At 40.9% G+C, this 25859-nt stretch overlaps 1 protein-coding gene across 1 annotated transcript in view; it reads left to right on the plus strand.

Annotated features, from left to right (window-relative positions):
* The first annotated feature begins 16641 nt into the window (after positions 1-16641).
* Positions 16642-25859, plus strand: part of zgc:113279 (uncharacterized protein LOC553749 homolog) — a 28662-nt gene continuing 19444 nt past the window's right edge. The window contains exons 1-6 of the mRNA XM_054795245.1: positions 16642-16898; positions 18730-18851; positions 20367-20391; positions 20481-20521; positions 20605-20752; positions 20813-21092. Of these exons, the coding sequence (XP_054651220.1) occupies positions 16745-16898; positions 18730-18851; positions 20367-20391; positions 20481-20521; positions 20605-20752; positions 20813-21092 (770 nt within the window). The 5' untranslated portion in view covers positions 16642-16744. The remainder of the gene's footprint in view (positions 16899-18729; positions 18852-20366; positions 20392-20480; positions 20522-20604; positions 20753-20812; positions 21093-25859) is intronic.

The following is a 25859-nucleotide window of genomic DNA, read 5'->3' on the forward strand; positions in this document are numbered from 1 at the left end:
ACAAAAACGTTTTGGGGTGATAAATACGTTCACAATGTATTTTTTTAAATAATTTTTTTCATTAAAGAATAAAAAAGAAATAATAAGAGTAAATAGTAAGTAAAAGAGGAATAATTTTAAACATAAACGTTGTATAATGAATGTATAATGAATAAGTAAATACAGAATATATTATATATTTTTTTAAAAAGTGAACAAATTAATTTGATTATAATTCTGCTTCTGCTTAAATAGGTAATAAATTGCAGATTTTAATTATTATACTTTACTTCCCTCTAGCGACCAGTCCAGGAAATGTATGACATTTTATTGTCATTAATTAAGGAGCAGTACATATCATTACCGAAGGATGGCGCCATATAGACGAGTTGTTGGTGTGGGCTGCGTTAGCATGAAGTTGTCAGTACGGTGAAGTAGTGGTTAAGCACTTTTTCCAGGACGGACGACGGAGTGACACAATGTATTCACTAGCGCTGAGCTGAGTATAAAATAATTTTATACGCTGTGCGTAAACTTTGATAAAATGGATGAATGTTATTAAGTGTCATTAAATGTGTAAAAATCCATTACACTGCAGAAATATGACCTAAAGTACATGTAGATGCCAATACAAACCAGTGCAGCAGTATGAAAGAAACGTTTTGCTTCTTTATTTGACTTTTTCCTTCCTTAAGGTGTTAGCAACGCTTAACAATCAACATACAAAATAAAATAATAATAATTGTAATGAATAAAAGAATTAAATAATAATAAATTAAAATACATTAAAAAAAATGTTTTTCTTTCCTTACAGTGTCACTAAGGCTTAACAAGCAACATTTGTTATTATTATTATTATTATTATTATTATCATCATTATTACTATATATTATTCAGTATGTGTATAATTAAACAGTAACAATATAACAAAATAACCTGCAAGTGTGGGTAGGACCACACCTGGCATCATTCATTACCATTCCACTAATTCATTAATTACCATTCCAATACTTGAAAACCCTAAAAAAAAAAAAAAAAAACATTTATTTCAGTAATGGCATTGATAATACATTTGATAGACTATAATCAAAATCATCATCACCACTGGCGTATCATTAATTCAACTAATCAGCCAGTAGCAATGTTTACAAAATTTAGAAATATGCAAAATCAAGTCTGTGATTAATTCTATTTGATAAAGCATGACTTGAACTTTAATTTGATACCTCATTCATGTAAAGACGTTAGAGCAGATTTTATACCGGACAATCCCGTTGTTTTAACATTGAGTCAAGCTGTGATCGACCCAGGGACATTGGCAAGTACAACCTTACTACAATATATATAATAATTTAGGCTGTGAAAATCAGTTTTAAAAGTTAACAGAGTAACCATTTACATTTTTTGGATAATCAAATAAGTCCAGAGAAAAAAATCAAGTGTCAGATTTTTCATGTATATGGCTCACACTGCAGTGCAGCAGTAAGCTATGTATTCTATGGGTGTAACGCTACACTAAAATGTAAGTTCGGTTTGGTTCAGTTTCCTGAAGTGTTTGGTTCGGTTAATTTTTGGTACAAAAAAAAGGATAAAATAATTACTTAAAATGCTTTTATTTTTTAAAAAAAATGCAAACATAACTTTTTTAAAATAAATGAAAGCGACCCATTTGGGTGATTTTCAAATAAATTAGACTCTGAGTGTTTTTAATTTGAAAAATAATAATAAACTAAACAGTTGTATTTAAACAATTGTTTAAACATTGTGGCAAAATGTAATGAACAGTTACAGTTAAATAGCTTCTGTTGCACGTGAAGTCCAACCATCTGTCATAAGTGAAATACTCGGGGGAAGACGCCTGTCTGCTGCGGAGAGGTCGCGAAGGTTACAACTCCGCCTTTGCCTGTACTGCGGCGAACCCAACCACACCATCAACAGATGCCCAGCGCGCCCGGCACGCCGCTCCGGATCCCCTCCTGACGTCATTAAGGAGACTGGCGCAGTATCGACTTCCGTATCTAATTCAAGGGAGAATCAGCCTACTCAGGGCCATTGTGAGTATGCTGAAATGCCTCCGGCGTCGGCTCCGACTCCAGCAGTCTTTAAGAGACTACAGGTGACTGGACTCATTACGGGGGGGGGCGTCAATGTTCAGATTTCTGCATTAGTCGATTCTGGGGCGGATGATTGCTTTATTGACTCTAATTTTGTTAAGAAACATGGCATTCAGGGGGTTGAGTTGAGGGACCATAAGGAGGTTCACTCACTGGATGGACGTCACTCATAGAACCGTTCTGTTATCTCTTCAATTGTCTGGCAACCACCATGAATCCATTAGTTTTTTTATCGCTCTGTCTCAATCCGCGCCCATAGTTCTGGGTCTCACTTGGCTGCAGATTCATAACCCGATGGTGGATTGGACGAGGGGACAGATAATTAATTGGGGCAGTCACTGTTTTGCTAGTTGCTTACGTTCCGCGGTACCCACAGTGTCAGGTAAACCTAGGAACTCTGAGAATATTGATGTCACCGGTGTTCCCGACGTCTATCATGACCTCCGCATGGTATTTAGCAAGGATAGAGCTCAGAGTTTACCCCCCCATCGTCCATATGACTGCGCTATCGAACTCCTTCCGGGAGCACCGTTACCCAATGCTAGGCTTTATAGCATCTCTGGACCCAAGCAACTTGCGCTCAAAGAATACATTGCTTCCTCTCTAGCTGCCGGACTTATTCGCCCCTCGTCCTCTCCACTTGGGGCCGGTTTTTTCTTCGTTGAAAAGAAGGATAAGTCGCTGCGGCCTTGTATTGATTTTCGCGGCCTTAATGACATTACCGTTAAGAACCGTTACCCGCTTCCTCTCATGGACTCCGCCTTTTCGTCTCTTCATTCGGCCAAGATCTTTTCCAAACTCGACCTTAGGAATGCTTACCACTTGGTTCGAATTAAAGAGGGGGACGAGTGGAAGACGGCTTTTAATACACCACTCGGTCACTTTGAGTATCTCGTTATGCCCTTCGGCCTTACCAACGCACCCGCCGTATTCCAGTGTTTAATAAATGATATACTTAGGGATATGATTAACCATTGCTGTTTTGTTTACCTAGACGACATCCTGATTTTTTTCTAATTCCCTCCAGGAGCATATCCAGCATGTACGCCGCATCCTTCAGCGGTTGTTGGAGAATCGCCTTTTTGTCAAGGCGGAGAAGTGCGAGTTTCATACCACATCCGTGTCCTTTTTAGGGTTTATAGTGGAGAAGGACAAGTTAAGAGCCGATCCCGCCAAGATCCAGGCGGTGGTCGATTGGCCTTCTCTCAAATCAAGGAAGCACTTGCAGAGGTTCTTGGGGTTCGCGAACTTCTACCGGAAGTTCATTCGTAATTTCAGCATAAAGGCAGAACCTCTGACAAGGCTTACATCAGTAAAAGTTCCCTTTGTATGGTCTCCCGAAGCTGAGGAAGCGTTTACTAAGCTTAAAGCACTGTTTACGTCTGCCCCTGTCCTTACTCACCCTGATCCTGCCTTGCAGTTTATCGTTGAGGTTGATGCCTCGGATACGGGAGTGGGGGCGGTCCTATCCCAGCGCTCACCGGTCGACCAGAAGCTGCACCCGTGTGCCTTTTTCTCACGTCGCCTCACCTCGGCAGAGAGAAATTATGATGTGGGCAATCGGGAACTGCTGGCCATTGTGCTTGCGCTGCGGGAGTGGAGACATTGGCTGGAGGGTGCAGCCCAGCCGTTGGTAGTTATTACGGACCACAAGAACTTGGCATATATACGCTCAGCGCACAGACTCAACTCTCGCCAAGCCAGATGGTCACTGTTCTTAACAAGGTTTAATTTCTCTATCACTTACAGACCTGGATCACGGAATATTAAGCCTGATGCATTATCAAGGATCTTTTCCCCGGTGGAGTCGGACTCACCACCGGAGACCATCGTACCTGTCGCCCGGATACTCGGCGCTCTCCAGTGGGAGGTGGAGAGGAGGGTCTCTGAGGCGGCGGAGGAGACGGAACTACCAGAGGGGTGCCCCGAGGGGAGATTGTTTGTTCCTGAACGACTCAGATCCGAGGTGCTGCTGTGGGGTCACTCGTCGAAGATTGCCTGCCACCCCGGGATTCGACGAACCCTATTCCTGGTCTCCCAAAGGTTCTGGTGGCCTACCATGACAGCCGACGTTAAGAAATTTGTCGCCGCCTGCTCCGTCTGCGCCAGAGGTAAAGCTTCCCATCGCCCTCCTGCCGGTTTGCTTCAGCCGTTACCCGTCCCTGGTCGGCCATGGTCCCACATCGCAATGGACTTCATCACTGGATTACCCTCGTCATATGGCCGGACCGTCATACTCAATATCGTGGACAGGTTTTCGAAGATGGCGCATTTTGTGTCGCTCCCCAAGTTGCCCACGGCCCTAGAGACAGCTAAACTGTTGGTGAGGCACGTCTTCCGCCTACACGGGATACCTACAGACATTGTTTCGGACAGAGGGCCTCAATTTGCTTCAAGAGTGTGGCGGGCATTTAATAAGGCATTGGGGGCGACCGTCAGTCTTTCTTCTGGATACCACCCACAGTCCAACGGCCAGACGGAGCGGGCCAACCAGGACTTGGAAGCAGCACTTAGGTGCGTTTGTCATCGACACCCCTCCTCCTGGTCGACCCACCTCCCCTGGATCGAGTATGCCCACAACTCGTTACCCTGCTCGGCGACAGGTATGTCGCCCTTCAAGACTGTTTTTGGTTACCAGCCCCCGCTTTTCCCCTCCCAGGAAGCAGAAATTACCGTCCCGGCAGTTCATGTACACCTACGACGTGCCCGACGCATTTGGCGAGAGACCCGGGCTGCACTAACACGAACAGCAGAACACAACCGTCGGATTGCTGACAGGCACCGTGTCCCCGCACCGGATTACCAGCCTGGGATGGAGGTATGGCTGTCTTCTAAAGACCTTCCGCTTGCAGGGACCTCTCGGAAGCTGGCTCCAAGGTTCGTGGGACCTTACAAGATCAAAGCAATAGTCAACAAGTCAGCTGTAAAGCTGGAGCTCCCACCGGCTCTTAAAGTCCACCCAGTCTTCCACGTCTCCTGCATCAAGCATGTCGCTACCAGTCCACTGTGCCCTTCGGTCGAGGCTCCACCCCCGCCCCGCATCATCGACGGCCAGCCCGCGTACACGGTGAGAGCCCTATTAGATTCGAGAAGAAGGGGGAGGGGGGTGCAGTATTTGGTCGACTGGGAGGGATATGGATCAGAAGAGCGCTCCTGGGTCGCCTGCTCCCGTATCCTGGATCCCTCTCTCATTTCCGACTTCCACTCCGCTCACCCCAATAAACCAGGTATGCCGCCAGGGGGCGTCTTATAAAAGGGGGGGATACTGTCAGGATTGTGTGCTTCGGTACTGCCATCTCTCTGTCTTCCCTTGCAGCACATCCCTGACACTCCTGATGAGCTGATCATCCTCACCTGTGCCTTATTAAGGAGTGCTATTTAAGCTGTGTGCAATGCTAGGTTCAGTGCCAGATTGTCCCTTTGCTACACCCTGTTCAGCTCCTTCCAGCTTGTTCTTGTGCATTGTGTTTTGGCTTTCTGACCCACGCTCAGCCCTCTTGTAAGTACCTACCTACCTGCTTGACGTTCTCAGCAGTAGCTGTATTTTTGGTACTTCTGCTAGTTTTTGTTAGCAGCTCTTTTTGTTACTTGTCTGTATTTTTCCCTGCTCAACTCTCCTTGCTAGCAGTGTTTTTTGTTACTATTTCCCGCGACTAGGTCCGGAGGTATTTTTGTTGTACTTTGTTTCTTGTGTTGTTTTTGTACCTTTTTGTTATCCATTTTTGTATTAAAGACCTTTTCTGTTTCACGTAGTCGACTCTGCATTTTGGATTCCTGTATTTCCTGTATCCTGGCCGTTCGTAACACTGATGGTGTTTCGTAGTGAGGTTCAAGAACTTTAATCATATACAGGCATGGAAAAAAATCATTAGACCACCCTTGTTTCTTCAGTTTATTGATCTGTTGTAATACCTGGTACAACTACATTTGTTTGGACAAATACAATGATGATAACAAACAGAGCTGATATCTAGCAATTTCCATGGTTTCTTGATAACCAAAATCACTAAAGTTCTTACATGACTAGCTATAGCATTGTACTGCCAGAAATGTAACTCTTATGAGCTATTTTTGTTGTCATTGTTATATTTGTCCAAACAAATGTACCGTTCGTTGTATCAGGCATTAAAATGAACAAGAAACTGAAGAAACAAGGGTGGTCTAATAATTTTTTACATTACTGTACTTAAAGCCAGCGCTCTCAACAAATATGGACGTAATCTCATGGCTATAAAATCTCCAATACAATGTGTTGCTGCTTTGGCCCGGTCAGAGTTGCTTGCTAGAGGTTGTTTATATGCTGAAGTTATTGGTGTTTGCACTAAGCTGGTTTTCTTTCTTGTAGATGTAACATTCACTGCCGGATGACGCCACTTTAAGTACGCTTACATGTTAGACGTGTTTCCTGCAGCAAACCCGATATCTGTAGAACAATGTCGACACACAACTTTGGATTTATCCACTTGCCTTTGTCCAGCCGTAATTTTAACAGGGAAGCCAAAGTGTTCCCAAACAGAAGACTGTGGTGAGATTGGAGGGTCTTCCAGCTCAGGCTTCTCGCTTGCATTTGCCATGATGCCATTTGTCACGCCTGCGAGCTACTAGCGTTCCTCCCCCTCAGTCAGTAGTGTCCGACACTCAGAGGCGTCCATGCGGAAACTCGCCTTGGACTTTAGTTCTGCGTAAAGCTCCTCAGATCACTCTAGTAATACATTTAATGAGAAAAATAGCATAAAATATAACCGAAACGGTACGCAAGTCGACCGAACTGAACATGCAGAACCAAAACTGTTCAATACATCCATGTAAACCGTTACACCCCTAGTGTATTCGTTTCACCCCACAATAACCACAAGAAATACCTAGCTATCATCAATTACAGGAATGTATAAAACACCAACATCCACTTCATATTTGAGAAAATCAGTGTTTTTTAGCATGCTTTTGTTATAATATCTAAATTAGTCATATTTTATTTGGTTTTATGTTTACAATCAAGGTATCCATATTGAAAATACTGTAGGACAATGCAAACGCGACATGTAGCAATTCTGGGTAAAAAAAAAAAAAAAACATATTTCACACCATTCAGATTTTAATGAAATTTCATCTGCAGATAGATGCTAAGGTGAATGTACTGTACGTTCTATACACCTTCTATCTTGTCCTGAAGCTCCGATTCATGAGCTTGAAAGGCATAAATAAAGTTGGACTTAACATTTGAAGTATTTGTTTGAGTCAATGTGGTCCAACACAGTATAAATCTGATAGAAAATTGAACAGGAAGAAGTAATCTACCTAACAAACAAGTATATGAATGAAAATACACCCGATATCCTGTGAAGAATATATTTTAAGGTCTCTCCAAATGGAGCGCGCATTCACAGTGTTAGATTTTTGCATAGCTAAAATGGGGGTTTTGTAACATTGCTACACACAGGTAAACACATTATCTTAAAGCTATATTGTGTAGGAGTCCCACACAATATCACTTTAAGTCTTGTCCAATGTCCTGTTTATTTACATTTTTGTCACACATACCTGTCTTTGTTTTTGAGTAACTTGAAAAATGACAAATCAGGTCTTTTGGATCATCTATTAGAGCATTAGGGTCATGCTTTCAATGCAATTGTACGTCTAGCCCCGCCCACAGCTCTTGCTTCCCGTCATGACAGACTTTCTCCTCCATAGCGTACTTCACTCCGTTCCATTCATTTGCAAGCGATCGGCCCCCCTGTTTTTAACTCTACATTGCTTGATTAGCACGTCAGTCTCACAGTCAGAAGATGGAGGCTTTGAATCGTCTCTGTGTGTGGAGTTTTGCATGTTGTCCCCTCCTGGTAGTCCTGCTTCCTCACATATCCCCAAAAACATGTTTGCAGACTCTAAAGACTTATTTACTGTTCTATTTTTACTTTTTCTTTTTTGTTATCTTGTTTATTTATTTGATACATTTTTAACATGGAATAGGTTAACTTCAAACTGTTAACTTTACAACTATAATTTCATCCTTTTCTTTCACTATTAAAAATAGTAATTTGGTATATGTTAAAAACTGGAAGTGAAGACATTATTAGTACCTGCTGAGACATGGAGAAGACGTAGGATGAGAGTATTTTTTTAGCCTAGTAATCATACTTCATGAGCTTGTTCAGTATTCTTTCCATCTCTGCATTTATCTCAGATGTTGAATAATGTTTAATAGTATTCCAAAATTGTGGAAGTAAGGAAACTGCTGTTTGTTGTTTGTCTGTCTTATGAATTAATGTTACTATTTTCATTTTATGTGTGAATATAACCTGATTGAAATGATCAATGACTGTTCCGATTTCGCGGCTCCACTCTCTCGTGCTTTTTCAAAACTATATTCAGTAATAAACCATAAATAAAGCAAATGTTACATATTTTTGGCCTAAATTAAGCATTTTCCAGCATACAAATGGCTAAATGAAGTAAAATACAAATAAAAGGCATTCAAAAGATGCTTTCGTAGATGTTGTGATGATATGTAGTATTGTAACTGGCCACTAGGTGTCAGTAATGTTACAGTAGTGTTGGCTGAGACACACAAGCACCAAACTTGATGGGCGGAACAATAGGCTTTTATTGCAGCTTTGAATGATCTCACAGCCGATACAATAATCCCAAATAAAAACATGGGCTACTGTTACGGCTGTAAACCACGCCAAGCTAAAACTAAACTGTGAATCGCCAACATCACGTCCTGGCTGTGTCACAAGGGGTGGAGCTACGGATGACGTGGCGGATCCCAAAGCAGAGACAGGAGTCCAAAATAAGATACAAAAGGTTTAATAACAGAAGGTGACCCGAGAAAGGGAAAAACACAACCAAGGCAAAAAGTACAAAACCAAAAGTATCAACAGAAAATGCTGTCAGCAAAAGGCTGACAGGAAATAACTATGAATTAACAAAGAACAACTACAGGCAAACCTGAGCCGGGACAACGGTAGGTATACAAGTCCAAAAGCACGACACAGAGCGGTAATGAAGTGGAGCCAGAAAGCAGGGAAGCAGGTAAGGAGCCGGACCAAGCGGAACAGGCAACAAGGGGTAGCAAGGAGTACAATCTGGCACTGGCTTCTAGTTGCCGCTGGGTATTTGAAGGGTGCTTGATGTGATTGTCAGCAGGTGTGTGCTGGGAACTCCACCCACACCGGCTGAAGCTGCACAGAGAGCAAACAGACAGAAGGCGGCAGCAGAGCAACAAACACCATCGTAACAGGCTGCAGGCCACTCAGCTCCCCTAGAGAAGACATTTACAACAACACACACAAACACTAATTTGATTTAAGTCTTAAATGTCTTATTTAAGCCTCGTTTACACTTGCACACACTTTGTCCCCCCAGCGGTATGCAATTTTGTGTGCCAATGACTAAATTGGTGTGAAGTATGTGTAAACTGTGCGGGGCTGCTTGCCAGTGCGTAAAGAAAATTTTGAAATGTTCAAAATTTGTTGCACGTATAATTTCCGCGAATTAGTCATGAATGTAACATGAATGCAATGCGAACGCACTGAAACTTATGCGCAAACAATGCGGGAGGTGCGTATCAAAGCGTGTCTCATTCACATGAATTAGTTAACTTTTCCACCACTTCTTGAAGCAAGGCGGGGGTAATTCTCAAGTAATTTCTGTAGCCTTTTGGATCTGCCTTGTGATTTTCTGTTAATAACTAATCATAATGTCCAAAGTGACGTCTTCTGGTCAGCAATTCCCTCTCCAACACTGTCTCTTTTTTTTTTGTTGTTTATTGCCTCCTTCCTGCTCTTTGCACATGCTCTCCCTGCAGCTGCGAGAAAATATAGACTTACATTTTTTTATTGCATGAGCTTCCTCTCTGGAGTTCAACATCTTGTAAATCAATGCATGTCTCACATACTATTGTCATGCACTCGACGTAAACACTACTTGACGTGGTCGTGCAGGAGCGTGGTCATTTCGTGCCAACTCGGACCATTTTCAGTCACGAATTGGGTGCCAAGTGTGTAATTTATGCGTAAACAGAACGCAAACAGTGTCTAGTCTTGCTTTTCGGGCGTGCCGTAAATGACACACCTTGCTATGGCAAATTGCGGAACAATGCGGAAGCAAAATGTGCACAAGTGTAAACGCTTTACTCTTATTATGTCTACTATATTGGGTCATAAGAGTGTAAAGGTTACCAAAGGGGTGTTATTTCATATCTGCAGGGTTCTAATAATGTTAAAAGGCGTATTTAGAAGGCGGTGAACAGGTTTTCTTTGTTCTACCTACAAAAATGTTCCATTTATAATCCTACTTGACAAAAAGTCACTTATCACGGTCGGGTTTGGAACCAATTAACCGCCGTAAACAAGGGATTACTGTAATTCCTGAATGGTCAATGCCGTGTTTGACCAAACCTTTGAAATAAATACCGACACGTCAATAACATCTTGATGGTTCTTTTGTGGTGTTTAAAGGTCAGATAATAATTTTTTTGGATCTATTTCCATTTTATTTGTATTGTGATGTGTGATAAATCACAGTGAGTACTAATCCTCATCTATAAATAAATGTATTGTTTGTAAATTTAAAAAAACAAAACAAACATTTAAACCCAAAGGAGCACAAGCTTCTGATACAACCTGTAAGTTGGCTTAGTGAGAAAATGTCACCATTCTGCTTTTTAGCCACCACAACATGTGCTGAAATATGAATTTCCCACGCAGCACATTGTGATGTTTTTCAGGTGCTTAGCAGCACGCTAATCACGCTGTCAGCTGCAGCTTTCATGTGGTGAGGAAAAAACATTCTTAACATGCTTTCTTTTGCAGCCTGTCATGATTGCACACATAATGACGGTGAAGAATGAAGACTTCAAATAAGCTTTGTGCTCTGGTGTCTTGCAGATCCCAAAGTGTCTTCAAACATCAATTCCCATCATAACACGACAACTTCAGCAAATCATCTGAAGCAGCCACTCAGCTCAGGCTTTCTGTGCTTACATTTCTTTCTTCATCACGTTACATGAAGATACATCTACTAGGAGTAGGAAGAAGCAGACTTTTATTTCATACTACCCCTTCTCCATGTCTCAGCTGTTTCTCATCATTCATTCACACCATGTCTTAAAAAATCACTTTACTGCATGTCTTTTCTTTTTTTGTCTGATAGGGAGAGCAAAAAAGTGTAGTAATAAATAAATAGTTAGTAATAATATATTTATTAAAATTGCATAATTTATAGTTAAAATATTTTTAAAAAGATATATATTTAGGGTGAACGATAATTATCGCGCCGATATGAGGAAATTATGATGTCATACTAATAAATCGGATAATATTAAAAATAGAGAATAGCTAATCAATAATTTTAAAAAATGCTCAGTGAGGCGAGATTTCCTGTACTGTGCGGGTAAGCAAATCAGGCGCTCCTTTTTTCTCCTGCCTGTGACTTCCCCTCAGCTCATTTCTAAACAAGAGGAAAACATTTCACATGCTGGTTGTACCCCATAATGAGGGGGAAAAAATCCCACCGAGCACAACAAAAACCTTATTATCCACATGAAACAGCAACGCTTTGCAAAGTGCAAAAGGTTTGCAAGAGACCTCCGTGGCATCACAACGGCTGACGGAGCGTGTGCCTGAATACAGTGCGCCTTGGTTGGCCACACCAGGTGGCTCCCTCCGCACTTTCCTCTGGTTCTCCTGATAGTAATGATCTGGTAGTAGTAATGGTATGATATTTGATTCGGGCAAATCAACAGGTACAGTTGATGAAATCCTAAATTGTTTCAGTCCTTCTTACCTCCAGGTGTGCACAAACTACACTTACACAGTTTTAAAAAGTAGGTATAATAAAGTTATTGGTAATCAGTATCGGCCTTGAGAAGCACAAAGTTAGCGGTATCAGTTTGAAAAAAAAATATCGTGCGTTGATATATACAGTAGTGTGAAGAACTGATTTGTTATTTTTTTTGCATGTTTGTCAAACTTAAATGTTTCAGATCATCAAACAAATTTAAATATTAGTCAATGACAAAACAACTGAACACAAAATGCCGTTTTAAAATGGAACTTGTTATGACAAAGGGAGAAAAAAAATCCAAATCTGCATGGCCTGTGAAAAAAAATGATTGCCCCCTAAACCTAATAACTGGTTGGGCCACCCTAAGCCGCAACAACTGCAATCAAGTGTTTGCAATAACTTGCAATGAGTCTCTTTCAGCGCTGTGGAGGAATTTTGATAAGGTTATGGACAAGTGGGTGTCCAGATGTTAATGCCACGAGTACATACTGGAACTGCACATGTACCAGCCACTGGTGGGGGGGTTATGGTTAGGGTTAAGATTTGAGTAGGATGTTAACACGTGCTTGTTTTTTCGCTTGTAAAATTTCAGATCATTCAAAATTCCCTGCCGCTTGCTGAAGTTGAAAAACTCGTCAATGCTTTTGTAAATCTAATTGGTTGCTCAAACAGCTCTCTAAAAACCCTCCAGCTAGTTCAAAATGCTGCTGCACGAGTTTTAACCAGAACCAGGAGACAAGGTCATATTTCTGTCGAGGGGAGCCAGGTATGAACACACTCCAGTTTACCAACAAAATTTATACTAAAAGCAAAATGCTCATGAAATGGGAAATGCAGAAAGAACACTATAAACACGGTTTATATGACAAAAGATGCTGGTCAGCCGTGATGTGGAAAGAGGCCAGGAAGAGCACATGAGGAATAAAAAAAAAAACAATAATTATAACATGTAATAAATATTATTATTTGTTCATTGAACTGTATAATAAATTTATTTTCAGTATGATTCCAAATGTTTTCAACATTTCCTTAAGTAAAAATGGCTGAATTGGCAACATTTCCTGATCCAACTCACTGAATACACTCAGTGAGTTGGATCATGGCACCTGTCAGCATTTGGTCAATAATATAATGTTGTAGAAACATTTATTATACACCATGACTTTCAACGGTTTCTTTCATGTAGGTGTGACATCATTAGTCTTGCTAATCAGACAATATGGCACAGAGAAGTCAAAGGGAAGGTGTTGGCAGTACTGTCCTCATCCTGAGGGGTTGGGGGCGTGTGTGAGCTGGAAGGTGTTTGTCACTGCCGTCCTTCCATAGAGAGGAAAAGCTAGCATCAGTCGGAGAGCAGCAAGTAAAATGCATATCGATATTTTGATGCTCTGCTGAATGAACAACATACAGAACAGTCATCACACCATAAACACAAGAAAGAAACAAAAATATGACCCCAACAGTCACACTCACACATAATCTTTAAACCGCACAGGGGTTGTGTGGGGTAAATGGCGGAGAAGGGGACTCCCCAGAACCGTGGGCTTCAGCGGATTATCAAACAGGGAAGACTCAAGAATCTGGCAGAGATCCCGAAAGAGTGGAATGAGGCGGGAGTCACAGTTTCAAAAACCACCACATTCAGACGCATCCGGGAGATGGGCTACAACTGTCGGGTTCCTCGGGTCAAGCCACTTCTGAACCTGAGCCAACGTAGGAAGCGTCTCCACTGGGCCAAGGAGAAGAAGGACTGGACTGTTGGGCAGTGGTCCAAGGTCCTCTTTTCCGATGAAAGTAAAGTGTGCCTTTCATTTGGGAATCAAGGTCCAAGGGTTTGGAGGAAGACGGGTGAGGAACAGAACCCAAGCTGCCTGAGGTCCAGTGTGAAATATCCACAGTCCGTCATGATTTGGGGTGCAATGTCCGGTGCAGGTGTTGGTAAACTCTGCTTTCTTAAATCCAAGGTCACCGCAACAGTCTACCAGAATGTTTTAGAGGACTTCATGATTCCTTCTGCTGAGGATCTGTATGGAGATGCAGATTTCATCCTCCAGCAGGACCTGGCCCCTGCCCATACCGCCAGAAGCACCAAAACCTGGTTTGATGCCCATGCCATCACAGTGCTTGACTGGCCAGCCAACTCACCGGACGTAAACCCCGTTGAGAATCTATGGGGTATTCTCAAGAGGAAAATGATTAAGGCAGTGATTAAGGCAAAGGGATTCCCAACCAAGTATTGAAGATTGACATATCGTTTTGAAAGTACCATATTTTGATTGATTTGATGTGATCCCAATTTCTTTCTTTTTTTTTCCTGCAAAAACTGAGAAGTAAATGGTGATTTCTTCACAGTATTCTAATTTTTTGAATTCCTGTTTTCATGGGTTTTATAAGCTGGAAGCCCAAATTACGTAAAAATAAACAAATAAACACTTGAAATCGTTTAAATTGTGGGCCCTGAATCTATAATCTATGAAAGTTTACCTTTTTGAATGGAATTATGGAAATTAAACAACTTTTCCATGACATTCTAATTTTTTGGAAAGGGTCTATATGTGCCCTGCGATTGGCTGGCGACCAGTCCAGGGTGTACCCCGCCTGTCGCCCGAAATCAGCTGGGATAGGCTCCAGCATTCCCCCGCGACCCTAATGAGGATGAAGCGGTATAGAAAATGGATGGATGGATGGATGTCCTGAAAAAAACCCCCTCCAAATTCCAGGTGACACACTCCAAATACTGTTGCCACCAATGTAGCGTCCGAGGTGTAGGGTGTATAGAGTCACTCTTTGTGGGACAAAAACTCACGAACTTGTGTTCTTTGGAGAGGACGTGTCAGCTCTGTTTATTCAACACAACCTGTGCCAGCCACACCAAACTACAGTCACCTGTGCGCCCCACTGAACAGGCATGACCTTTCGTCAAATCCAACTTACACTTGTTTATATTCAAATATCACTGTATTTATTGTTTTGTTTCATATGCTTGATTGTATTTGTATTTATTCCTGTATATTATACGTAACCGGATATGACGTTCACGTCTGTGGCGCATCTGTGCATTCGCAACGTGCATTAGGTAGGTTTTTACGTAGGGTCACACTTGGTGAATAATGACAATAGAACCATCCTCATGCTACAGAAGTATTTTAATAAAAATCACTAAGAAAATAACCCCCCCCCCCCCAGTTTATTACATATATGAAGTATGGTTATTGTGCATTTATGTTCATACATTTAAAAAATAATAATAAATACCACAAACATTTGCAAATGTGGAAGTGACGTTGTTTTGCGCATGTGTAGAACGATTGCGTGTGCGGTATGGACACTGATCTAAAAAAAAGACTGGATCGAGCAACCTATTGTTTTCACGCGCCAAAATTTGAAGCCAGATTTTTTCGATCGCCGCCATCTTGGTGAGACCACCTTACGCGCCACAGCTTTGTGATTGTGCTGGTATAGGAACGCAGAATTAGTGAAAAATCATCAAAAACATCAGGAGTGCCAGTGAAGGAAGTGAGGATGAGGAAACACAACTTAAAAAGCACTTCCCAAGAACCTTCCACTCGTAAGTACTTTTACTTGGCACCTTTTTTTGACCTGATATATGTGCCACTACTTGAACGGCTTTGCTTTGAAAAGTTCTCGAAATGTAACCAAAAGTTAAAGTATGAACTTTGATGGGTGGTTTTGCAAGAATTTTCTAGTTACACCTTCCTGTAACAACTAGGCCTTTTTTTGGTGCCTAGCCTAGCAATCAATGATAAAATTATTTCTATGCAGTTTTTTACAGTAGACTTTGAGTATTTGCACTTATCTAATGTCTTTTTGTACCAAAAACAGCTTTTTTAAAAGCTACCACAACTACCAAGTTACATTAATTCTGATACCACACATGATTCACGCAAAGGTAGAAGACATGTGACAAAATTTCTGCTTTCTTCCTGCCTTAACCTTATCCTGAGATAAAAAAAAATAATGGTTTACCGTAGGAAAATAATTAGACAAAGATAGACTTTAAATTCCGTACGTAAACAATGTTTGCAGGCTGCCACACAGCCAATTTTTCGTCCGTCTCGAAGCTAAAATACATCTTACTAGCTTGATAAATGACACAAAAGCATATAAATCTGAGTAGTTATAACCTTTAGCAGTTGATTTTGGTGGCTATACGATCAATCGAAGTTTTACCAGTGCGTTGCCATACTGTTGTCTCAAAGCAAAGTGGTCTCACCAAGATGGCCGCCGCAAATTTCCATTGGCTTCAAAAATAAAACAATAGAAGCTCCATCCAGTCTTTTTTTTAGATCAGTGGGTATGGATTGCAAAGTAACAGTGCGTTCCATTTGTCACTTCCACTTTCCCTGGGCTCTGCAAGTGGCCTCAGCATTGATGTTATATACCAAGTCCCTATGGGGAAGTCAAGGAGGGCAACTCAAACTGCTATTGGGATGCAGCCTGTATCGTTTGCCTAAACCCGAAAGTGAGGCAGACTGCCTCTAGGTCGCGTGGTTGCATATTATAGTATTATAGTATATAGTATATTATAGTATTATATTTTAGACTTTTTACACTTATAAAGAATTTGAGAGTTATTTTGGTGTTTATTTACAATTTGTAGTATTCAATTTATTTATATTTATTTTTTTCATATTTGAAAAGCTTTACACACGCTCGGTTTACACGCACGCATGCGTCATAAGCAGGTGTGGGCGTGGTCAGTTTCAGCCTACAGCAGTTCTGCTAGGTGCTCCTTCGAGAAGGTGTTTGATACAAAGTCTTATTTAGACTCTTTCAAAGTCTCACGAGTTGCTTGTTTGCAGTAAGTGGTGATTGGTGTTGCTTTTTGATAGTTTGACACGATGAAAGGACGTTATAAAATACAGGAGGATAAGGAGTGGGGGTGCGGAAGAAACAACAGCGGCGCTCTGCCACGGGGATCCGCAGCTCACTTGGCCGACACACATTCACATGTCCCCGGCCTGAATCTCCAGGCGGTCAGCGGTGCAGACGCAGGTAGAACGTTTTCTACTTTGACATGTTGTCTTTTTTTCATGAATCCTGTAGATTGACGACACACAGAGGGAAATATTTTATGAGTACTGTATATTTCTTCATTTATTCAATAATTTTGGTGTGGTAGTTCTAAAAAACCCAAATTCAGTAACTCATAAAATACTAAAAGATGAATGTTCCGAGTAAACTACTGGTTCACGCTCTTATCCAAAAGTCAACAGCACAAACTTCCTCAGCCTTTAATTTGTCTTTTTGTCTTAAACTCTTTAAATCAAATACGGTTTGCTAAATATTATCATTATTATCTGCATTATCATTATTATCTTATCAGCTGCATATTATCAATACTATCAATACAGTATACGTATATATATATATATATACATATACATATACATATACATATAATGATGTATATGTATATATTGTATACACATACAGTGGTGTGAATTTCAGATTTTTTTATTTTTTTTGCATGTTTGTTACACTGACACTCTGTCACACTGTTTCAGATCATCAAACAAATGTAAATATTAGTCAACAACAACAAAACTGAACACAAAATGCCATTTATAAATGAAACTTTTTATTATTAAGGAAGAAAAAGAATCATCAACATACATGGCATGTGTGGAAAAAGTGACCTAATAACTGGTTGGGCAACACTGAGCAGCAACAACTGCAATCAAGTGTTTGCGATAACTTGCAATGAGTATGTTACAGGGGATTTTGGCCCACTCAACACTCTTTGCAGAGTTATTGTCATTCAGCCACATTTGAGTAGACCTGGGCGATAAACTGAAAATTTACCGTGACCGAAATTTACTAAGACAACAGACGTCATTTTGCCCATGTCGGCAATTTCGGTGTTTTAATCAAAAAGAAAATCAAAGTCTTTTTTGTCTCTTTTGACTGTGTGTGCTGGTATACTGTTTTCATTCCGCTTCAAGACGAGTTAACGTGTGCGTAGTCACGTGACTCCACACATCCAGCCTGAACAAGAAGGGAAATAGACGATGAGGGAACGGCTGATGGTTCAAATGAAGAAGCGGCTGTACAGTGCCAGCATTTCACTCTCGCATATGCGCTGAGAAATAGACTGTGTTACATTAAAAGGGAGCACATGTGCGACTACGTTTTTCAACCCTTTCATTCGCATTTTGCTCCATACAAGTACATACAAAGTGAATCAAATTCATATATATATATATATATATATATATATATATATACTCCTGATCAATCTTAAGACCAGTTGAAAGGATCTTTCAAAAATTTACTTATTTATGTCTTACTGGTCCCAACCTCAGCAGCAATGGCATGCTGCGAGAGGCCTTGCTTATGCAGCTCGACAATCCAACCACGTCCAAAAAGAGAAAGCTTCTTCGCTTTAGCCATCAGGAGGGCATGACAGTGTGAATGCCTGACAGAAAATGAACATTTTGAGCAGATTTGAGCTTTTAGCCTGTGGTCGTAAAACTTTTGATCAGGTGATAAACAACCTATTTCAGTTTTTTTTTCTTTTTCTTTAAATTAAAAGTTCCAAATGTTTTTGGTCTCACTCCCCCTTCTTGCTTTTGCATATTGTAGCTCTACTTAAAACCTCATTAAGATCCAAATGTGCAAAATGCAAATTCTAGTAAATTTTCAACTGGTCTTAAGATTTTAATCAGGAGTGTATATGTATATGTACTGTATATGTGAGTGTGTGTGTGTGTGTGTGAGTTTTGTATATACATATATATATTTCACTAATATAAATCCAAGTGTAATGTTGACTTTGTGCTTTAATTTGCGTGTGTTAATGTCATGTTTTCATTCATGTTGCCAGCTGCAAAGCTTTGCAGTGATGTTGGTAGGAAAGTCTACCTTGGAGTGCGAGTGAAGATGCCTGTCAAGGAGCTGCTGAAGAACATCCGCATGGCTCAGGGCTGGAACCCTCAAGATCTTCAGGTAACATTTGTACCACAAGACGTTTTCTCACATTGATACACTGTACAGTTAATTTCATGTCTTGACATGACTTTATATATTGACATGCTAACCATATACAGTCAAACTTGTCTATAGCGGCCACTAGAGGGAGTCTGCAAAAGTGGCCGCTATAGACAGGTGGCCTCTATAGACAGGTTGGCGTCCAGTTTGAATGTTGACCAGCAGAGGGAAAAAAAGACGGCTTTTTTATGTGGAACAACTGACAGTTTGTGTGGATCTTGTGAATATATATATATATATATGATCGGGAAGACCTGGGTTTGATTCTCCTTTGGGCATTTCTGTGTGGAGTTTGCATGTTCTCCCCATTCGTACGTGGGTTTTCTCCGGGTACTCCGGTTTCCTCCCACATCCAAAAACATGCAGGTTCGGTTAATTGGCGACTGTAAATTGTCCATGGGTATGAATGTGAGTGTGAATGGTTGTTTGTCTATATGTGCCCCGGCGACTAGTCCAGGGTGTACCCCGCCTGTCTATATAATTCTAATATAAAATCTTAAAACCAGTTGAAAAATTGCGAGAATTTGCAGGGGGAGTGAGACAAAAAGCATTTTGAAAAAGTCATTTATTGAAAACAACAAACTGAAATTGGCAGCTGATCAAAAGTTTAAGACCATCTCTCAAAAAATAACAAAAAACTCTCCAAACCAGAACAAAAAAATGTTCTCAGTAATGAGTAGCTCCACCGTTCTTGTTAATCACTTCAAAAATTGGTTTGGGTGCCACATGCCACAAAAACTATGTGGCATGTGTTGAGGGGTAGCACGTTAAAAAGCTTTGATTTGAAGAAAAAACGCTTGATGGAGTATGGTGAGTTTTCGAGGCTCACTGTGTGCTCATCGGTCAAACGGCAGCTAACGCAGCCAAAGCACTGGACAACACTTGCTCGTATGTGTATGACAGTCAGAAGGCTAAGCAAATAACCCGAAAAATAATTGAATTAATCGCACCAGATGAACAGCCTTTGTAAGCGGTGGAAGACACCGGGTTCGCTGGAAGTCCTGCTAGAGCTGCTAGAGCTCCAATTAATTACTCTCACATCCAAAGTCTCCTTAAAGAAGGCACAGTTTCACAAGTGATGTATGTTCTCTTGAAAAGTCAAATTTGTTTTTGTCTAAATGAAAGTGATTTTATGGTTCCTTTTTTATATCATATAAAGTTACATCCCCCCTTTATTAATTAATTACTAATTTTATTAGTAATTACCCATTTATTGAGGCCCCACCTTGGAATTGTCCTGACTTTTTCCCTTTATACAGCACTCCTGGCCAATAGCACTCATCATAAATAAATTGATTTCACTCATGGATGATTTGTATTGGCATAAAAGAGCATAAAACCCTGGTCAGAGCATCCCCATGTGGCAGTTTAAAGGGTATGCAACATTTAAAGTATAATGTCCTACAACAAGCAAAAAAAAAATTACAATCTTGTGTTTGCAAAAAAATGTACTTGTCTTCTTTTTACAAGCAGAACCAGCACAGCAAGACACTCCAAGGTGAGTAAAGCCCACTTGTGACACCTCATAAATGACTTGAGTACCACTTGAGGATAAAAGACAGAAATGTACGTCTTTTTCTGTGTCAGGGGCCAAGAAGCGAGTGAAAACTCGCATGGGAACCAGCAAGGTCAGTCAGCAGGATCACATCTCTTGTTGTCTTGAAATCATGTGTCTCATTAGAAAAATACCTTGGCTGTCTTTCACCGGCAGAGGAAACGCTCCACAAGTAGCCTGGAGGAGTTGGCAATCATTGTGGAGGTGCTGGAGGAGGATCTGAGGACCGGCACTTCCCACACTTCTCCTTTCCAAACGTTGTCCTCTCCCAGCTCCGAAGTGTCACCCACGCTCGATCCAAACGGTAACATGACGTTTCTTCCAAAAGAACACGGCACAACAGTTTGACCTTGCGTGTCTACAGGGTATAACACCGATGAGTCTGATGAAGTTATCCCCAGACCCAAGGCCCACATGGCCTTCTCACCAGGAATAGCAGAGCAGCATCAAGTCCCGCCCCCTCCTGGCGCCAACAGCACCACTTTCCAGCCCAGTGGGACAGGAGATGATTGCTTTGCTGTCAACACACCCAAATGGACACTAAGCAGCTCCCAGTTCTTCTGGGCACAGCTTCAGAAGGAGGAGGTCCATCTGAGGGACATCCCTGATAGTTTGCTGCTGGCCACTGATGGACATGGACGCACGTATGTTTCTTGCCAATATGTCTAATATTACCTGTATAAACAGAAAATATAATACAGCATGAGCTCAAGTCAAAGTCCGTTCCAGCAAGCTGCTCAACCTAATAATAGTAATAAACGGAAAAAAATTATACTACTTTAAAATAAAAATAGTACTAATAATAATAAACTAAAAAAGTACCATAATTAGTAATAATTTACAAAAATGTGAATCATTCTAAACAAAAAAATGACTATTATTAATAATAACACAAACATTGCTACTACTACTAATAATAAATCATAACAATAAACTAATAAAAATGTCACTACCATTAATAATGAACTAAAAAAAAAATACAACTAACAGAGGTACTTAAGACTTAAATATAACTTTCTGTTTTCAAGGCCTAAAGTCTGAAATTGTCAGGAATGTCTGACATTTTTTAAAGGAAGGTAATAAATATAATTTAAATTAAATATGGGAGTACGCTCTTTGGGGCTTGTCGCCTCCTCTCCTGGAGTGACAAGCATGCATTTGAACCCACAAACACAGCCATACGCTTCTCCGTTCTCTAGGCACCTACGCTGCCAGCCCCATCCCTGAGCCCAGTCCCCGAAACCCGGACAATTCCCCGCGCGAAGGCGCCAGTGCACGTTATACTCTCCCCACAAACTTGTGTTGCATGACGCGCACCAAACTAACAACCAGTAATAACACAAAGCATTGTCTTTAAATATGTATCACTTATGTCAGCCTTTTTACAAAATAACGAAAAGCATACACAAATGTGGGCGGGGTGGGGTGGTGTAGATCTTGGCTTGGTTCATGGCCGAGACCAGGGACCTTGGCCTCAAAAAGGTGAGCAGTGGCATAAATCAAGAACTAGACGGCTACTGGAGAAGTTTGGCTCTTACAGAGTGACATGTAGCTCATAACGCCAGTGGTGGAGTGAGTGGGAAGAGTTGGGAAGCCAGTGAGAGAAGTAAGGCCCTGTCCGCATGGCAACGTTCCTGGGATTTTATTTCATTTATTTTTTGCTGGGTTGCAAAAAAAAATTTCGTCCACACTGTATCGGATTAGTAAATAGTTGCATCCAGACAGGAACAGATCACTGGGTGAAAAGGATGTAATATACAAGCAATATATGCAACTTTTCCTCAAATAATTCCAGTACCTCGATTTACAAGAAATAATCAAGGATTTTTTTTTTTTTTTTTTTTTTTGCGCTGAGGAATCGCTTACGTCACCCATGCAGAGGACAAAGAAGGAAGTGGATGTTTGAAGGCGCAGATTGAAGAGGTGCGCTATGTTGACAATTTGGCAACTTTGTCGCTAAATCTGGCGACATTCCAAACCCTCTTGGCGAATATTTTCTCAAAGGCGACTAGCGACAAATCAAGCTATTTTTTTCTGCCGTCTTTGGAGCGTTATCTGGTATTTGGGAACTTAAAACTGAAAGCACGTATTGATCTGCATTCTCACTGGGCAGCAGCGCGTGCTCCTAAGAGGTCTGCTCCGCCCCCAAAGCACTCACAAGCCACCTGTGGACTGTCAGCTCCTGCTGCACACTGGGAGCATAGTGGAGATCTACGCATCCACGAATCACGCATGCTGAAGGCGCGATGCCGCCGGGGTCAGTCTTAGCGCTACGTACTTTGCGCAAGGTCACTTGGGAAATTTCTGGATATTACACATTATTTCTGCTGGAGTTGTCTTTTGGACTTCATAAGAGCCATGGTACAGTGACACCTTTAGTGGCCGCCTTTGAGTCAACATAGTGCATGGATCCCTCTGGCAGATGCAGATATGTATCAACGCGATCGCTGCACAAATTCTACCATATCCCCTCTTTTTTTTTGTCATTCAACATAACAGGCTTTGCAATCTTGGCGGTATATTCATGGTGTTTATTGAATAATCCCAATTCAACAATGTTTTACATTTGATTTTAGTATAAATTGCGCTCACTGTAAACTGGAGTTTGTGCATGCATAAGCAGCTCCACTCAACGAGAGCAGAGGGTTAGCAAACGCCGAGAATGGTGGCTTCTCAGCATTTTATGGTTGTTTCCTGAACTTCTTTTTGCCCTTCTGATGGACTATCTTAGTAATTAATGTTTTTTGAAATATGTATGTAGTTCTGATGTACAGGAGATGTCACTAAATTAGACATGACCACACCAAGCATCATGGGAAATGTAGTTTTTAGCCATATTAGCCGCACCGATGTATAAGCCGCAGGGTTCAAAGTTTGAGAAAAAGTACCGGAATTTACAGTACAAGATAAAAGGTGGAGGTTGGAGGCAAGTCTGGATGTAATTATTCCGCTGTCTAGACTTTGAGAGGTGCTAGCCGAGATAACATATTAAGATTATTTAAATTTTGACGCGATGGTCAATTTTAAATTAAACGAAGAATAAAGTTTATTTGTAGTTCTAAACGCAATTACGGTGTTTTTACTCACTTTTTGTGTCTCCTACAAGGTTATGCTTTTATCCTACAATATCTGTTACAACATCATATGCAAATAAATGCAAATTAGACAAGGACGTCATTAAGTGACTTCGGGCGACTTCTAGAACAGCCAATCGCTACATTTCTGACTTTGGAGTTGGCAAACAGTGGAGGAGAGAGAACGCGACAAGGCAACGAAAGAGAAGGAAAACGTAAAAAAAAAAAAAAAACAGACAGAAAATGTGGCTAAACAACAAGTTGAACACCGTGAAGTGTATCCGTTGTAACGCTGCACTTCCATACCACAACAGCACATCTTATATGTTGCATCATCTCCTACCAAATGGAGCGGAAGAGCAGAGACAGGGTTAGATTAACATAGCCCAAATCAGTGAGATTAAGGTTAATGTACCTTACTAACATAACGTTAGCCATGTGGAGGGCTAGCTTTCTCTTAATTATGACTACTGCCGAATGTGTGGCGGATTATTAAGATGGTAACGTGATTTCGTACAGGGTTTGTTTCACACAGCGCTGTGAGTTAAGAAAATGGAAAATAAAAACATTTTAGCTCACTAATCAATAGCAGCTCATTTCCAATTGACAACACTGCGTAATGGAACAAGGAAGTGCGTGTCTCAATCACTTAGTTGAGAGTGATGTGTTCCACCACAGAAGGGGTCTTCATTTTACTTAGAACACTGCAAAAACTCAATATTTTATAAAGAATATTTGTCTTATTTCTAGTCAGCCTGTCTAAGTTTAGGATTTATAAATGCTCAGCCATCAACATAACTGTAAAATGTAATTTAGTCTTAGTAATGTCTTTGTAAAGTTATTATTTCTATCCTTTTCCTCTAAATAGTTAGTGTCAGGGATGGATAAATTCATCTACAAAAGCACAATCATGCATCAGACCCAAGAAATACAGTTTGTTCCTATGCTCAATATGAATTTAAGAAATAAAACGGTTGAGTATCTAAAAAATTAAACCAATTGGTCATTCATTATTTAGTGAGATGTTGTATTTTCTCTTGTGTATTTCTAATTGCACTTTAACCAATCAAAAATATGTTTTTTCCAATTACTCGATTAATCTAAAAGATTTTCAGTAGTATACTCGATTACTAAAATCTTCGCTAGCTGTAGCCCTACACAAGGCACACCTATGCATCGCACTGTAAACAGACACGCAGACGGAACCATGTGACACACCAAACTATAGAAGAAAAAAGAAGCCTTTCTAAGGCTCATCCGGACTTACAACCAAGTAAAATTGCTTCGGTGAGTCATTTTGGAGAATAAGACAACACAATATCAGGAGAATGTCAACTGGGGTGAGTCATGCCAGTCCAAATATTCAGTGGGTTTGCTTGTCTACACAAAAATGACAAGCTGGTGTTTTCAGATTTTCCCACTCTGGAAGCCGTTTAAAAAAAATACTGTTTCAGGGCACCCAGAGCACCGTTTCCATGTGGATGAAAGGCTGAAACCATAAAATACTTGGCCATTTTGACCTGAAAATGTTTGCGTGTGGATGGCCACTTTCAGGTCAAAACGTATTTTATGGTTTCAGACTTTCATCCACACAGAAACGGCATTCTGGATGCCCTGAACACTATTTTTTGAAAACTGCTTCCAGAGTGGGAAAATCTGAAAATGCTTCACTTGTCATTTTCCTTCCTGCTTTTTGAAAACAATGACATCACCGACCCATTCACCATCACGTGGCCAGAAGTGATGACAAGCCAACATATTATCTAAATATTTGGACTGGCATGACTCACTCCAGTCAACATTCTCCTGATATTTTGTTGTCTTATTCTCCTTATTCTTCCGTAAGTCTACAGTAGATGAACCTTGGAAAGCGGAAGACGACAGACGTCTTCTATAGTTTGGTGTGTCACGTGGTTTTGTCCATGTGTCTTTTTACAGCGCCACATGTAGGTGTGCTTTTGTATTACATCCTTTTCACCCAGTGATCCATTCCCGTCTGGATGAAACTATTTACTAATCCACCACAGTGTGGACACAATTTTTTTCAACCGGCCCAAAAAAAATCCCAGGAAGTTTTCCGTGTGGAGAGGGCCCTAGTGTCATCATTGGCAAATGATGTCATGTTCATGATCATGGTCTGTTTAACTCCGACTGCAGTTGTTTCTTTGGGGATATTTGCTGTTTATTGCTTGTTTTTTTGTTTTTAATGTTTCAAGATGCTTGCTCTAGTAAGTCAGCCTTCCCCTTGCAGATTGGCAACTTCAGGCTAGTGATGGGAAACCCAATACAGTACATGCAAACACCTCATTGAGAGGGTTGGCCCTTTGCAGTGATAAG

Source organism: Dunckerocampus dactyliophorus, chromosome 12, assembly GCF_027744805.1.
Source record: "Dunckerocampus dactyliophorus isolate RoL2022-P2 chromosome 12, RoL_Ddac_1.1, whole genome shotgun sequence".
Classification (NCBI taxonomy): Eukaryota; Metazoa; Chordata; class Actinopteri; order Syngnathiformes; family Syngnathidae; genus Dunckerocampus; species Dunckerocampus dactyliophorus.